Source organism: Emys orbicularis, chromosome 23 (assembly GCF_028017835.1).
Source record: "Emys orbicularis isolate rEmyOrb1 chromosome 23, rEmyOrb1.hap1, whole genome shotgun sequence".
Lineage (NCBI taxonomy): Eukaryota > Metazoa > Chordata > Testudines > Emydidae > Emys > Emys orbicularis.
This window is the reverse complement of record NC_088705.1, coordinates 10,951,214-10,966,722: the sequence shown is the minus strand read 5'-3', so window position 1 is coordinate 10,966,722 and position 15,509 is coordinate 10,951,214. Positions and strand designations below refer to the sequence as shown.

At 47.0% G+C, this 15,509-nt stretch overlaps 1 protein-coding gene across 3 annotated transcripts in view; it reads right to left on the bottom strand.

The window, feature by feature from the left end:
* The window catches only part of WDTC1 (WD and tetratricopeptide repeats 1), a 42,017-nt gene that overhangs the window by 25,798 nt on the left and 710 nt on the right, over nt 1-15,509 (bottom strand). Inside the window, exons 2-3 of one of the 3 annotated variants that reach the window (XM_065421864.1) lie at nt 7,676-7,738; nt 2,411-2,558 (exon numbers count right to left, since the gene is read on the bottom strand). In XM_065421864.1, coding sequence (XP_065277936.1) covers nt 2,411-2,518 — 108 coding nt within the window. In that variant the 5' untranslated portion in view covers nt 2,519-2,558; nt 7,676-7,738. Of the gene's footprint in view, nt 1-2,410; nt 2,559-7,675; nt 7,743-15,509 lie in introns of those variants that run through there. The other 2 variants (XM_065421865.1, XM_065421866.1) reach the window with 2 other exon arrangements.

The window sequence follows — 15,509 nt, the reverse complement described above, 5'->3', positions numbered from 1 at the left end:
CATGTATAGTTCTCTCTGCCCCACAAGAATAAATGTGTTTTTAGATAATTTAATAGAATACATGTATTACTGTTTATATTTGCAAAAGTAAGCTCAAGAGTGTGCACCTTGCACTTGGAGCAGAAAGTTGCAGGGTTTGATGGTTAATTCCTGTGGAAGTTCATTCCACACCTCTGGATCGGCCCTGGAGAAAGCTCCACCCCCATGTCCAAATGGGATCTACCCTTGTTGAGCATAGTTCAATTGTGCTTGAAGAGCAGAACTGTGCAGAGGGGTTGCCAACACCAATTCAAAAATACAGCAGAAACCCAGAGGTCCAGGGGCTGCTAAGGCATGATTGAGGGGTGGCTGGGCCAAAGTTGAGTGGCATTGTGACCCTGTGCACCAGAGCAAGTTGCCAACCAGTAGCACTACCCTGGTTGAAATTTGGGATAAAAGGTGTTTGTCCCCTACTAAATCAGCACAAGACAGTATTTTATTTAAATAAGGGACATCCCTTAGAATACAGGACTGTGTGCAATCCTACTTGAAGTCCTTGCCTGGAGCTTTAGACAATCTTGTAGGTATCCTGAGGCCAAACCACTGGGCACCTAACACTCTAGTCTAGAGAGTGTGGAAGAGCAGCAAGTGTATACTTTAGTGCAGTGGTTTTCAAATTACAGGTCCCGACCCAGTACTGGGTCGTGGAATGCAAGGCAGTGGGTTGCAGGGGCTCTGGTCAGCACTGCTGACCGGAACGTTAAAAGTCCCGTCCCGTCAGCGGTGCTGCCCGACTAAGGCAGGCTAGTCCCTACCTGTTCGGACACCACACTGCGCCCTGGAAGCGGCCAGCAGCAGGTCCGGCTCCTAGGTGTGGGGGGGGGGGGGGGCATGGGGCTCTGTGCGCTGCCCCCACCCCAAGCATCAGCTCTGCACTCCCGTTGGCTGGGAACCGGCCAATGGGACTTTGGGGGGGGGCAATACCTGCGGGCAAGAACCACGCAGAGGCGCCTGCATGCCTCCGCTTAGGAGCTGGACCTGCTACTAGCCACTTCCAGGGCGCAGCGTGGCCTGCAGTGCCAGGACAGGCAGGAAGCCTGCCTTACCACTGACTGGGAGCCACCTGTGCCATTGACTGCTCACGCCCCCTGCCCCTGGCCCCACCCTGACTCCGCCCCCTCCCTGCCCCATTGGATCCCTCCACAAATCTCCGCCCTGGCCCAGCCTCTTCCCCACGCACGCTGCATTCCTCCTCCTCCCCCCTCCCTCCCAGGCTTGCGCGCCACTAAACAGCTGTTTTGCAAGCGCTGGGAGGGAGGGGGGAGAAGCAGGACGCGGCAGCCCGCTCAGGGGAGGAGGTGGAGCGGAGGCGAGCTGGGGCGGGTCAGGGAGCTGCCGGTGGGTGCAATTTTTCCCCGTGGGTGCTCCAGCCCCAGAGCACCCACAGAGTTGGCACCTATCCCTGAGGTAAGCCTGCACCCCAACCTCATGCCCCAATCCCTTGCCCCCCCAAACCCAGAGCCCCCTCCTGCACCCCAAGCCCCTCATCCCTGGCCCCACCCCGCAGCCCTCATCCCCACATCCCAACCCTGAGCCCCTCCCACACCCCCAAAGCCCTCATCCCCAGCTCCATTGGGTCATGAGCATCAACAATTTTCTTCAACTGGGTCACCAGAAAAAAAAAGTTTGAAAACCACTGCTTTAGTGGCCTACAATATGGCACCAACAATCAGGTTCCACTGCATTCCTCACTGTGGGCACAGGGCCATAGTGCAGGAAATTAAGTCAGAGCATTGGATATTCTGCCCTCCTGCTCAGTACCTAGCAAGGAGGCAGTGCTGGCATTATTATAATCTTGCATGTTTCATCCCATTCACTCGCAAACATTTATAAATTTAAGACACAAACAATTTAAATACCATCCTACAACTCCAAGACACAATGGTCACGAGTGCCTTAGAAATACAAATACCAGCACTACACAACAGTTTAGGAAAGAAAAAAGTTTAAGTGTCCAAAGGAAACTGCTCAGGAAGTTAAAGAATAGAATTGTCACAGCTGAAACTTGGCCAGAACTCAGAGGTTAACACCTCTAATCTACTAAAGGGATTTTAATTGATCACAAGTCACCAGAACCTCTTGCGTTTCATCCAAGATGGTAACTCCATCAGTACAGTATCCCCAACACTATGCTTGGGGACTAGTTCAATATCTGCTCTGAAGGAAAGTGCCCTCCTACCTAAACCACAGCACAACTTCCTGCAGCAAAGTTTCCCAGCCAAGTGTGAATTCCGAGAGCTAACAAAAAATCACAGCAAGATGGGGGGGGGGGGGGGGGAAGACTATTCCCACAGAAACTGCTCCAGCATGAACATGACGCTCTCCTTACCCATCCAACCAACCACAAATAAGAGTCTTGGATGACATATACCTTGATCTGCCTGTGGATGAGGTCTCGAGTAATGTTTACTTTTGCCATCTTCTCACAATGAGGCCGACAAAAGAAAGCTATAGGAGGTGCTGCGGTGCATCCAAGCATTCCAACAAAGCGGAGATCCACAGTAGAGACATTTAATTACCTACAAACAGAGAAAGAAAGACGTAACCGGTCATTTAGACACATGGCTAATTAAGTGTTGTCTCCAACTAATGGCAGCGCTGAGCTCCCTTCACAAAAAGAACTGGTGAGCCTCCACGCAGCTCAGGAATGAGAAGCAGAGACTCGGAAGGGAGATGGCTGACAGTAAAAGGACAGAACAATTGTTTCTAGGGAAGCCCTGTCAGCAGCAGAGACCTTGAAAGTACTGAGGCTGTCAATGATGCAAGTCTTGGGTCCCCCGACCCCCAACCCAATCAGCATAATAAGAGTACTTAGACTTTTGGGGCTAGTCTACACTAGAAGCGCTACAGCGGCACAGCTGCCCCGATGCAGTGCATCTGGTGAAGACGCTCCATGCTGACGGGAGGGAGCTCTCCCATTGGCATAATAAAACCACCTCTGTGAAAGGCAGTAGCTATGTCGGCAGGAAAAGCTCTCACCAGCACTTAGGTCAGTGTAACTTACATCACTCGGGAGGTGGCTTATTCACACCCCTGAGCGACAGACATTATACAGACATAAGTGATAGTGTGTACAAGCTCTTTCATATGTATGCTTTCTAGGCTTTTGCTTCTAGCCAGGAGGCTCCATTTTAAAAGGAAAACAAATTGCAACGGAATGCAACCGATTATCACTACATTTGATTATGAACAACAGTAAATTACTAGAAGAGCCTAAGTGTTCCTTCGATATGATAAAGGCTAATTAGTGATCAGACATCACTGCCACCTTGACAGTCCAGATCAGCAAATGGTGACTTTTTGAATGCAAGAAGGGATCTGTTTTGAACAAACTAAACAAGATAATAAAGGTGGTTAATTTTCAGGGAGTAAATTAACATAACTTGCCTAAAGGCTTTGAAATTTGAGTCTCAGCATAGGAATGTGAAATACATTCTTGTGTCTCAATCCTGTTCCCAACAGGAGGTTCAGCTGATGGAGTATAAATAAAACATCAGCTCCCAGTGAGGGTAACCTCATTCAATTACTAAGGATGCTGTACTTGTCACGGTTTCAATATTTCTAAACCCAGCTTTGAAAGTTCAGGTTTTAATATACATTCTGTGTTACAGGGTACCAGAACTAAAGGTGACATTCTCTTTAACGAGAGTTCATGAGTACTAATCTAGCTTGCTCTCTGTATACAACTCCAAATAAGGGCAATATTAAGGATCTTATTTAAACCTGTAAGAATCAGGAAATGCTAAGCAGAGATTGAAATTCAGGTATAACAGGGAATGTTAGAACTCCTAAACGTGAACTTTTTTAGCAGAGTGTAGGAGTCGTTGATCAAATAAATAGGTCTTGGTGAGTGGGGTTGTGGAGAGAAGAAGAAACAAGATGGGATAGCCTGTCACCCCAGAAGCCTGGGAACAATTCCTAGAATAGATCAGGAGAGACAATGAATGTTATTGTCTTATTCTTACCTCTTTGCACACATCTTAAAACAAAATTTAGTAAATTCTGCACATCAAAAGTTCAGGGCTTGAAAGCAGAAGGTGCTGCAGTTCAGGATGAGAAGAGGGGAGTCTGGACAACATGTCTGTACTGTATCTAGGTATGGCCAGTGCTACTGGGCCTTTGCTAAGCCTAGGCCGAGGCAGTCAATTTGCCACTACACATGCACACTCAATCCAGATTTTGTTTACACATGAAGTGATACCAGAAAGCTGGTGTGTATGCCCATTTAGAGACCTTACATTTTTAAGTGATCTTAACATTACCCATATTAATCCCACCTCCCAGACTCAGTGTTAAAAGGCAGCATTGTGAATGCATACGAGTCATCAATAGTTTAATCATCTTACCTCAAGGTTAGAAATATCAGATTTTTTAACTAACCTCTGGTTATCCAGGCCAGTTTATCAACAATATTGATATATTCCCTTATGGAATTTAACATCTTCTTCTATGGTTAGCCCAGCAGCAAACCCAGTGGCAACAAATAAGATTGTCACACTCCATTCCAGATACTTTGTGCAGAATGGGGATGGGGAGTTGGCTCCTACCTCCCCTTCTATGCCCAACACTGGGCAAGGGAGATCAGCCTGACTCAGCAACTCAGAGGCAGACACAGAACTGCAGGGCCCCCAGAAGCACAGGGCACCAAACCATTACTTGTGCCCAAGGCCAGTCCTGGGTAAAAAACATCAATGTGCAAAACAAGCTACTTTGTCAGAGAAACCAGTAAAGACTGTTTCCAGTCAGTCACTTTTCTGCTAGGCTTGGAGTGAAGATAAGAGAATTTCTACTGACTTCTCTGGGAAGGGAGCTTCAAGTTTTGACAGACTGACTTTTCAGCAGTAAGCTTTACCTGTGATCTTTCCCACAGTACCTCCGCAGGCAATCTTTCCAAGCAACGGGTCTCTACCTGCACTTCTTCCAGAGTCAATCTCCATGGTTTACTCAACTTTACACTGCCTTGCCATGCTACAAAACCCCCTATTCCCAGTGTACGGTCAGTACTCTATACCCCTTTGCAGTCCCTCACGAGTGCACCCCTTCACTAATTACCTTCCCCTGCCTCTGGTGAGAACCCCATGGTTCTACAACTCTTCCCGGGACATCAGATCTCATTTCCAACAGCAGTAACATGACAGGCCCAACTGGATTTGGCATCTACAAGACACTGACCTCCATGAACCTGTGACCAGTGGTAGATAGAGTGGTTTTGAAGCACTTTTTTCTAAACAAACATATGGTCCATTCACCCCAAGGTACATAGCACGTAGATAAAAGGGTTAGTATCCCAAGAGGTCTACACACCTGGGTCTTGCCTAAATCTTATCACTTCTTCAAAAACATAGGCGAGCCTGGCTGCCTCAGAAATGCCGCAGGGCCTCTGTCTCAGACCGACTGCCCCTGTTGCATTCTCTGCCTCTCAGTCTCTCCCCATGTAAGGCTTTCATATAATCAGAAGTTTTTGACTGGAAGAGACCTCGAAAGGTCTTCTAGTCCAGTCCCCTGTATTATCTAGACCATCCCTGACAGGTGTTTGTCTAACCTGCTCTTAAAAATCTCCAATAATGGAGATTCCACAACCTCCCTAGGCAATTTATTCCAGTGTTTAACCACTCTGACAGAAAGTTTTTCCTAATGTCCAATCTGAATTGCCCTTGCTGCAATTTAGAAGTCCATTGCTTCTTGTCTTCTCCTCAGAGGTTAAAGAGAACAATTTTTCTCCCTCCTCCTTGTAATAACCTTTTTTGAAAACTGTTGTGCCCCCCTCAGTCTTTTTCTCCAGACAAAACAAACCCAATTTTTTTTTTCCAATCTTTCCTCATAGGTCTAAAAAAATAAGACCTTTAATCATTTTTGTTGCTCTCCTCTGGACTTTCTCCAATTTGTCAATCTTAACTGGACTATTGTGTCCAGTTTTGGACACCACATTTCAGGAGAGGCCTTATCAGCACAGAGTAAAGTGGAAGAATTACTTCTTGTGTCTTGCTTACAAGACTCCTGCTAATCCATCCCAGAATGATGTTCACTTTTTTCGCAGTGTTACACTGTTGACTAATTTAGCTTGCAATCTGCTATATCCCCCAGACCCCTTTCTGCAGTATTCTTTCCTAGGCAGTCATTTCCCATTTTGTATGTGTGCAATTAATTGTTCCTTCCTAAGTGGAGTACTTTGCATTTGCCTTTATTGAATTTCATCCTATTTACTTCAGACCATTTTGAATTTTAATCCTATCCTCAAAAGCACTTGTCACCCCTCCCAGCTTGGTATCACCCACAAACTTAATGGTATAGAGAGTACACTTATAATCTAAATAATTGATTAAGATATTAAACAGAACCGGACCCAGGACTGATCCCTGTTTCCCCCTAAGCAGCTACTGATCACTCCCCGCACTTCCCTTTTCCTCTCTAGACAGGGATTTTTAACGGTTTCATGTCCTTCTGATCTTAAGACCCCAGACCTGGAAAAATAAGCCTGTTACCTGGCTGGAGTCAGGCATGTACGCACTTCCAAATTAATAGCCCACCCATAGTTCTCTAAAGGATCCTTGAAGCATTCCCCCCCGAAGGGATAGCAGAGAGAGGTAGAATACAGCCCAATGTCTGGAAGGTGAACTGATTCAGACTGGAAAGAAGGCATACATTTTTAACAGTGAGGGTAATTAAGAACTGGAACAACTTACCAAGGGTCATAGTGGATTCTCCATCATGGACCATTTTAAAATCAAGACTGGATGTTTTTCTAAAAGATCTGCTCTAGGAATTATTTTGGGGAAGTTCTATGGCCTGTGTTACACAGGAGGTCATATTACATCAACAGTTTTCAAACTGTGAGGCATACCCCCCATGGGGGGCGTGGAGGAATGTTCGGTGGGGCTCAGAGAGGAAGCGCCACCTCCACCCCCTGACTCACTTCAGTGGGCCAACCCAGCCTGTGGGTCAGTATCAACGTCTCCATGCCCAGTGCTGGCTCCAGCCTTGGGAATCTATCTTATCTCTAGTCATTGTATTGTTTCCTGATTGTTCGAATAACCCCTTCACTCTATGTGGTCAGTCGGAATGCCAAGCAGGTAAGCTGAAGTACACAAAAATATTCATAAAAATGCAGATTTCCCTCCTTCTCCACATAGACCAACACAAACTGGCATTTAGCCAAGAGTAGGGGACTTCCCAAATTCTGCAACTTAACAGTGGCCCAAGAAAGGCATTTACAGTCTCTTAGAAAGTTCCATTTATGAGTAAATCTTCCCCCGCACCCTCCCACAATTTTGAACATCCTGAACTACCAGTTCGCTGAAGGAGCACAGAGACAAGCCAGTTGTTTGCTATTTTTGTGAGAGTGGCCGACTTTCGGGATTGAGTAATGAGATATGGAGCTTCTCAACTCATTTGCTGTAACCAGAACGGTGTTACGCTCAGCTGGCCAGCTGTTCGGTAGCTCATTTGGGATGTCATAGTTTTGCTTTCAGTGGACAAGCATCCACATAACCGCCAATGAAGCCTTTTGTTAGGATTCTCAGAGCAGTCAACAGGGCTCAGCTACCCTTTTGCCTGTACTGGTGGTCATCCCAGGGCATGATTTAGAAATATTAGTGGGACAGGGCACATAAAAGCCCCACTGCTTCCCATGCTGTACCTGTTCTGCAGCGATATGAAGAATTTCTGCCTTCAGGTCTGCCAATCCTGTGTATCATCAGTACTAAACGTCCAAAAAAAAAAAAAAAAAAAAAAGGGAAATGGGTAAGTTACTTTTACAACAAGATACGTGTCTTTGCTAAGGACTGTCCCAACTTAAAGTCACTATAACCACTGCACAAGTCTATAACGGAACAATTCGCAGTTCTATTAAATACCCCCGCCCATACCCCTTATCCCGGAAAGGACATTTGGCTGATACAAGAGCAAGAGGGGAATGGCTTGGGACAAAATGGTCAAGCTGGAAAGCATGAGAGTAAGCAGTTTACTTTTGCCTAGTAAGAATTTGGTCTTGATTCTGAATTTTATAAGATTTTAAACACTGGTCTGGAAGAATTTTGTAAGTCTGTGTGTCTTGGAAGTGATGGTGGTTTGGAGATAAAATTTTAAAAATTGCTTTTTGCTTTCTTCATCTACCCCTTTTGAAGACCTGTTGAGCAATGAACCAAGCCTGCAAGATCCTAAATCCTTCAAGCGAACTTATTTTAAACTTAACATCTATCCAGTTGGACTGCAGGCCCTGAATGATCACCTATTGATTTGAGAAGGGGACTGGGAACCGGAACTCCCAATTTCTAATCCTAAATCAGACATGGTCTGTAGTTCTGGGAAAGTCAAAGAAAGTTAGGACTGGAAGAGACCTCGAGGGGTCATCTAGTCCAGCCCCTGGTACTATACTGAGGCAGGACCAAGGACACCTAGATCATCTCTCAAAGGTGTTTGTCTAACCTGTTCTTAAAAACCGTGCGGATTCCACAACCTCCCTTGGAAGCCTACTCCAGAGCTTAACTACCATTATAGTTTGAAAGTTTTTCTTAACATCTTACCTAAATTTCCCTTGCTACAGATTAAGCCAAATACTTCCTGTCCTACCTTCAGTGGACATGGAGAACAATTGACTATCATCTTCTTTGTAACAGCCCTTAACATATTTGAAGACTTATCAGGTTCCCCCTTCCCCCATTTTTTCCTCAAGACTAAACATGCCTAGTTTTTTTTTAAACCTTTCTTCATAGGTCAGGTTCTCTAAACCTTTTATCATTTTTGTTGCTCTCTTCTGGACTCCCTCCAATTTATCCACATCTTTCTTAAAGGGTGGCAGCGCTCAGAACTGGACAAAATATTCCAGTTGAGCCCTCACTAGTGTCAATAGAGCAGGACAATTACCCACCATGTCTTACATACAACACTCCTTTTAATACACCCCAGAATATTAGACTTTTCCGCAACTGCATCATTGTTGAGTCATTCGATTTGTGAACCACTATAGCCCCCAGATCCTTTACAGCACTACTACTACCTTGCCAGCTATTGCCCATTTTGTAATTGTGTATTTGATTTTTTCCTTCCTAAGCATAGTACTTTGCACTTGTCTTTATTACATTTCATCTTGTTGATTTCAGACCAGTTCTCCAATTTGTCAAGGTAGTTTTGAATTCTGATCCTCTCCTTCAAGTAAAAGAAACCCCACAACCTCCAATTTGACATCATCCGCAAATCACAATCTCTGCCTCACTTTCGCCATATGTTTGATGCTTACCTAACCCACAAGAGTGTTGCATGGGCTAGTTAGTGTTTAAAGTGCTTTGCAGATAATGAGCACTATACAAGTGCTCATTATTAATAAACCAGAGTGCCAGTCTGCAAGCCATGCTATCTTACTCTTAAGATTTAAAGATAATAGTCCCTGATTAATTTAGAAACGTTTCAGAGTAGCAGCCGTGTTAGTCTGTATCCGCAAAAAGAACAGGAGTACTTGTGGCACCTTAGAGACTAACAAATTTATTAGAGCATAAGCTTTCGTGGGCTACAGCCCACTTCTTCGGATGCATATAGAGTGAAACATATATTGAGGAGATATATATACACACGCTGGAGAGGTTTTAGTTGGGGGCTGAAGGTGACAGCTAGTGGTGTTCTGTTATTTTCTTTGTTGGGCCTGTCTTGTAGGAGGTGACTTCTGGGTACTCGTCTGGCTCTGTCAATCTGTTTTTTCACTTCAGCAGGTGGGTATTGTAGTTTTAATTGGTAAGACAACTCCCACCTGTTCATGCTCTCTGTATGTATGTATGTATATATCTCCTCAATATACGTTTCACTCTATATGCATCCGAAGAAGTGGGCTGTAGCCCACGAAAGCTTATGCTCTAATAAATTTGTTAATCTCCAAGGTGCCACAAGTACTCCTGTTAATTTAGAAACAGATCCCAAAATAAAGTTTAGATTAAGGCTTTTAAACCTTATGGATCTCCTGGGAAGTACATCTAAGGGCTTCTAATTATTCTTGGCCAAATGGTTACTGGATGTCCCACAAAAGGGCATGCACATTCGTTACCCCCAACAGAATGTATCAGTCAATGTATGTTTCTCTAGCAGCGGGTCTCTCGGCCCATGTGGCTCAATTTTAGATATTTCCTAGTTATTCAAAAAAGCATGTTTTGCACCACCCCAGCTGGAATCTGTTTAAGCGCAAGCTGGTTTAATTTTATATATAGTTCTGTACCATATAGCTGGGAGTATTTTGTCAGGGAGTTTCTTGAATGTCCCCAGCATAATAATGCCCCACCGCAGTCTATAGCAACAGCATCTCAAGCTATGACCCAGATCAGGCTAAAAAACTCAGATGGAACAGAGACTTTGCAGGAAAAACCAAGGTGCTCCAGGAACTACAGTGGGACCCAATACCTTATGGAAGAACCTTATAAGGTGCATTGGATCTACTTTTACAAGGCTTGGTTTAATACAACCACATTTTTCTTCACCCCACCTGTGACTCCAACTAGTTTCTACCATTTTCTTTCCTTTACTAGGAATCGCTTTTCATTCCCATCTCTTCGTTCACTTTGTTTCTTTCCCTACACTCCATATAGCATCCTCCACCGAGAGAGAAAGCACTAACTGAATTATTTTGTTACCTTAAGGTTCAGTTCAATATTAGCATCTCGGTCAGAGACAGATCAGAAAGTCTGATCTCCTCTGTTTTCCTGACCTCTCCCCTCTAACCTCTAAAAGAAGACATTTTTTCTGCTATGAGGTAGGGGGACTGGGTATGTCAAGGGATTAGTAGTGAGACGGAGCCTTCTCACCTTCAGGACCTGGACTGGATTCAAACCAGCGACAATAGAGAATTAGTCACCTTTGGCTTTTCTATGGTTTGTGCAAAACAAGTGGGTGTGTTCCAGATCTGTTCCTAGTAGAGTATCCATGTCACAAAATCATCATCAGAATCTCCCCTCCCTGTTGGTAGTCTTAGAGAGACAAAGGGGCAAATGCATTTGTAACCCACTCCCCCCAAGCAGGCATTGGCATCTCTTGGGAAGAGAGGATTGCTCCCTACCATTGTGCCACATTCTAGGGTAAATTTACACTATTACTACCAATGCAATATCTGTGCTGGGGGTAAAACTTCACTCTGGGTACATGCAACATTGAACTCTTGTACTACTAAAAAACTAAAGCAATAGAAACAGGCCAGGGTATTAGGCCACTTGGAACATATTTCCCACACAAACCTCATGCAGTTGTCCTTATGATCAACTCAGTTAATCCAGAACAGATTTTTCCTTTAATTACCTGCTGCTCACCGTTCCACAAAGTCTGGAAATACTGCAGATGGGATTTCATCCTTACACTCTTCCCCACCTGCACCCCAACTTCCCCATCCTCTGTAGCACTCTTTCATAATTCATAACAGAACAATCCTGCGCAAGTGATGCTCCACAACAGACAAGGTCTAGAAAGGCAGCTGACACTTTGCAATGTTTGATCTCTTAAAGTTTGCAGCCAAAAGTTAATGATCTGCAGAATCCTACAGGCTTTGGCCTCACCAGTCTGCCAGTTAATGTTTGTGGAGTTACAATACTTTAGGAGCACAGACAGCAGCAGTTTCCTGGAAAGACACTCCCAAAGCACTCCACAAAAGAGTTACAAAATTTACCAGACTAGTTCACCCAGTGGTCCTGCTAATTGTTCAGTAACACTCTGTGCCTTCTTGGTCAACTCCAACTGCTCCCAGCAGCAGGAAGTCACTACAGTCAAAATGCAGATAGCTGTAGTCCTTGATCTGTTTTTTAATCTCAGAGTCCTACTAGATTTTTGTATGAACAGCAGATTTAGTTTAACCCACTAACTAGCTTTCCTCCCCCAAAATCACCCCTCCCACACACCACTCTTATACAAAAGTTTCCTGTGAGCTTGACAGTTTTTGTATTTCAAAGTTAAAATCTGGTATCAGTTACTCTTCAAAAAAGTTCTGCCAATGCCAAGTGAATAGGAGTCCACTAGGAAACTACAGAGGTTGTCATTAAATGAGTGATCTAGTCCCAAACCTTTTGGACATAATTCAGGGTTCTCAGACTGTAAATCCAAGGATGGACAGACAGACATTTTTTTATTTCTTCCTCCCCGTGGTCCTTTCAGAAATATGATTTATCTCAAGGAAAAACTTTCACGACCTTCCCCCTGAACACACAAACTATTTTCACCCATCCAACACAAACTGGTACAGTACTCACCAACGCACTAGCTCCACCCACCTTTTTCCCCCATGCCTACCACAATGTCATTGCTCCTTGATAAGATTCCCTTTTTACGAGGCTTAGAAAGGTAGGGGAAATAAGCTAGTGGGGGGCAGAAACGCAGCACGAGGTGCTGTCAGCAGCAGTCAACCCCTAGGGACAAGGGGAAAGACAGAAGGGGACAGAGCTGCTATCTAACACTTCAGCCATCGGGCCATCAGCAAAAGAGGCTGGTTAGAATGGGACTGAGGCAGGTGGGAAAGCAGCTAGGGATTTGGCAGCACCAGCTCACAACATAGAGGGTTTCTTAGCTTTCTGCCTCAGGGGAGATGTGCCCAGAATGAAACTAACCCACACAACAGATACAGCATGGGTAGCCATACTGCAAACTTACTCTAAATTGTACCCTTCCACGGCCACTCATCCCTGAACTGGCATAATCACCCTCTTGGGGTGAGAGGAGAGAAGAAGCAGCACAACAGCCCGTAGGTGCAAGTGGCTCATTGGCCTGGCAGAGGAAGGGGTCCAACAGCAGGAGCAACAAAGGCCCGGCAACCCCCAGGCACAGTTTATCAATTCCAAGGCCAGGAGAAACCATCGCGCCCATCTGGTCCGATCTCCTGCATAACACAGGCCACAGAACTCCCTCAAAGTAATTTCTTTTGAGCTAGAACACATATCTTAAGAAAACATCCAGTCTTGGTTTAAAAGTTGCCAGTGACTGAGAATCCACCAAAACCAGCGGTAAATTGCTCCAATGGTCAATTACTCTCACTGTTAAAAATGTATGCCTCATTTCCTGTCTGAATTTGTCTAGCTTCACCTTCCAGCCCTTGGCTCTTGATATACCTTTGTCCGATAGACTGTAGAGCCCATTATCAATATTTGTCCCCCAAGCAGGTACTTACAGAGATCTAACCACCTCTTAGTTTAAAGTGAAAGTTAACTAGATGGAGCTCCTTGAGCCCGCCACTACGAGGCATGTTTTCCAATCCTTTAATCATGTTGGGGGCTCTTCTTGGAATCCTCTCTAACTGATCAACATCCTTCTTGAATGGTGGACATCAGAACTTAGACACAGGATTCCAGCAGCAGTCCCATCAGTGCCGAACACAGAAGTAAAAATAACCTCTCGACTAGAAATCTGCTCGGGCCTAATTTTTAGGCCCAAGCCAGAGAAGGTTGAGTAGTTTTTTGACCCTACCTTGACCCTTCCTACCAAAGGTGAGCCAATGCCACAGCTGCCATCACCCCCTCTTGCCCATGGGGTCAGCAGGGCAGCTATACGTGCAGGTGGCTGCATGCCCTATTCCCCATCCACCACTGCCTGCTGTGTGTGCACTGCAGAGTGAGAGGCACTGCCACTCCTTGGCCCACTCAATCTGCAACACACACAGTGCAGCTGGGGATGGTGGACAACCGAAAGGCTGCCACCAGTGCATAGAGCTGCCATCACACTGACCCTACGGGGAGGAGGAAGAGAGCGAATCTAACCCAAACCGATCTTGTTCTTTTCCCACCTGACCCGACCCCAACACTTGCAGTTGGGTCCCATCGGGTTCAGATCATGTCGCAGGGCTCCACTCCCCACTCCTAAAATCCTGCATGTGACATCTCAGAGGGATCAGCTTGGTTGGGGCAGTGTTTGTGGAGGGTCTTTGTTTTGTTTTTAAACAAACTCAGACTTGTACTAGGTCTTTAAACCCAACTGTCCAGAGATGGGTGTCTCTACGGAATAGCCCTAGACACCTGGGAGGAACAAGGGAGGGGACAGTCATTGGGCTGGGAGTCAGGAGGAGGGAGGGCAGCACATCACCTGTCAAGGGAGAGGAAGCTGGGCAGGTGTCTATGGGAGAAATGTCAGGGCAAGGGGAGAGAGGAAAGTTACCAGATAGGGATGGAGAAGAAAGTGGGGAGAACAGGGAAGGCATTGGGGTGGGGCACAGCCAGGGAGGGAAGCAGTTATTTAAGGGAGTGGATAAGCAATTACCTGCCAGGGGGCACGCAAGGGCAGTAGGTATGCAAAGGGCAGGCAGACATGCAGAGGGAGGGGAGGCAGAGGGACAGTTACCTGTTGGGGGCAGGAGGAGAATGGAGTGACACTGTAGGGATAGGAGCAGTTACTTGGGAGGGGTAGGGCAGGGGGTGTAGCAGGGAAGAGAATGGGTAGTTACTTGTCATGAGAATACAGCAGTGAGGATCTGAAGAGGGGACAGTCACCTGTCAGGGCAGGGGGCAATTGCATGGCAGGACAAGGGGCTGTAGCAAGAGAAGGATGGGGCTGTTACCTGGAAGGACTGGGGGCCAGTTACCTCACCAGGGGAGGAGGGCCTGGGGGACAGAGGGTGTAGTGGCAGAGAAAGGGGGCAGTTACCTCACCCAGGGGGGCAGTTACCTGCTAGGACCAGGGGTGTAGTGGGGGAGAGGACTGGGGCCAAGGCCAGGGGTGTAGTGGGGGAGGTGGGTAATTTGTAGGGGGGACAGGGCGGGGGCAATTTTCTGGCAGGGGTCGGAGTGTAGTGGGGCAGGGGGCAGTTACCTAGCCAAGGGGCAGGGGGGTAAGAGAACAGAGCCTGGGTCAGGGGTGTAATAGGGGAGGGGGAAGTTACCTGGCAGGGGGAGGGGGGCAGGACAGGGCCAGGGGTGTAATGGGGGGGAAGGGACAGTTACCTAGTGGGGGAGGGAGGAGGGGAGAAGAGAACAGGGCCTGGGTCGGGGTGTAATAGGGGAGGGGGCAGTTACCTAGCCAGGGGGGAGGGCAAGGGGTATAGTGGCACGGGGAGGGGAAGGGACAGCATCGGGGGGTGTAGTGGGGGAGGGGACAGGGATATAGTAGCAGGGGGAGGGGCAGTTACCTAGCAGGGGGGAGGGGACAGGGATATAGTGGTGGGGGAGGGTCAGTTACCTGGCAGGGGGGGCAACAGGGGTATAGCAGCAGGGGGGCAGTTACCTGGCGGGGGGGGGCGACAGGGGTATAGCAGCAGGGGGGCAGTTACCTGGCAGGGGGAGGGGGCAGGACAGGGCCGGGAGTGTAGTGGGGGAGGGGAGGGGAGGGGCAGTTACCTAGCCGGGGGGGGGAGCAGGGCCAGTGGTATAGTGGCGGGCAGGGGGCAGTTACCTGGCAGGGGGGACAGGGACAGGGGTATAGTGGTGGGGGGGCAGGGCAGGACAGGGCAGGGGTGTAGTGGGGAAGGAGAGGGGCAGTTACCTAGCCGGGGGGGGTGCAGAGCCAGGGGTATAGTGGCGGGGGGGGGCAGT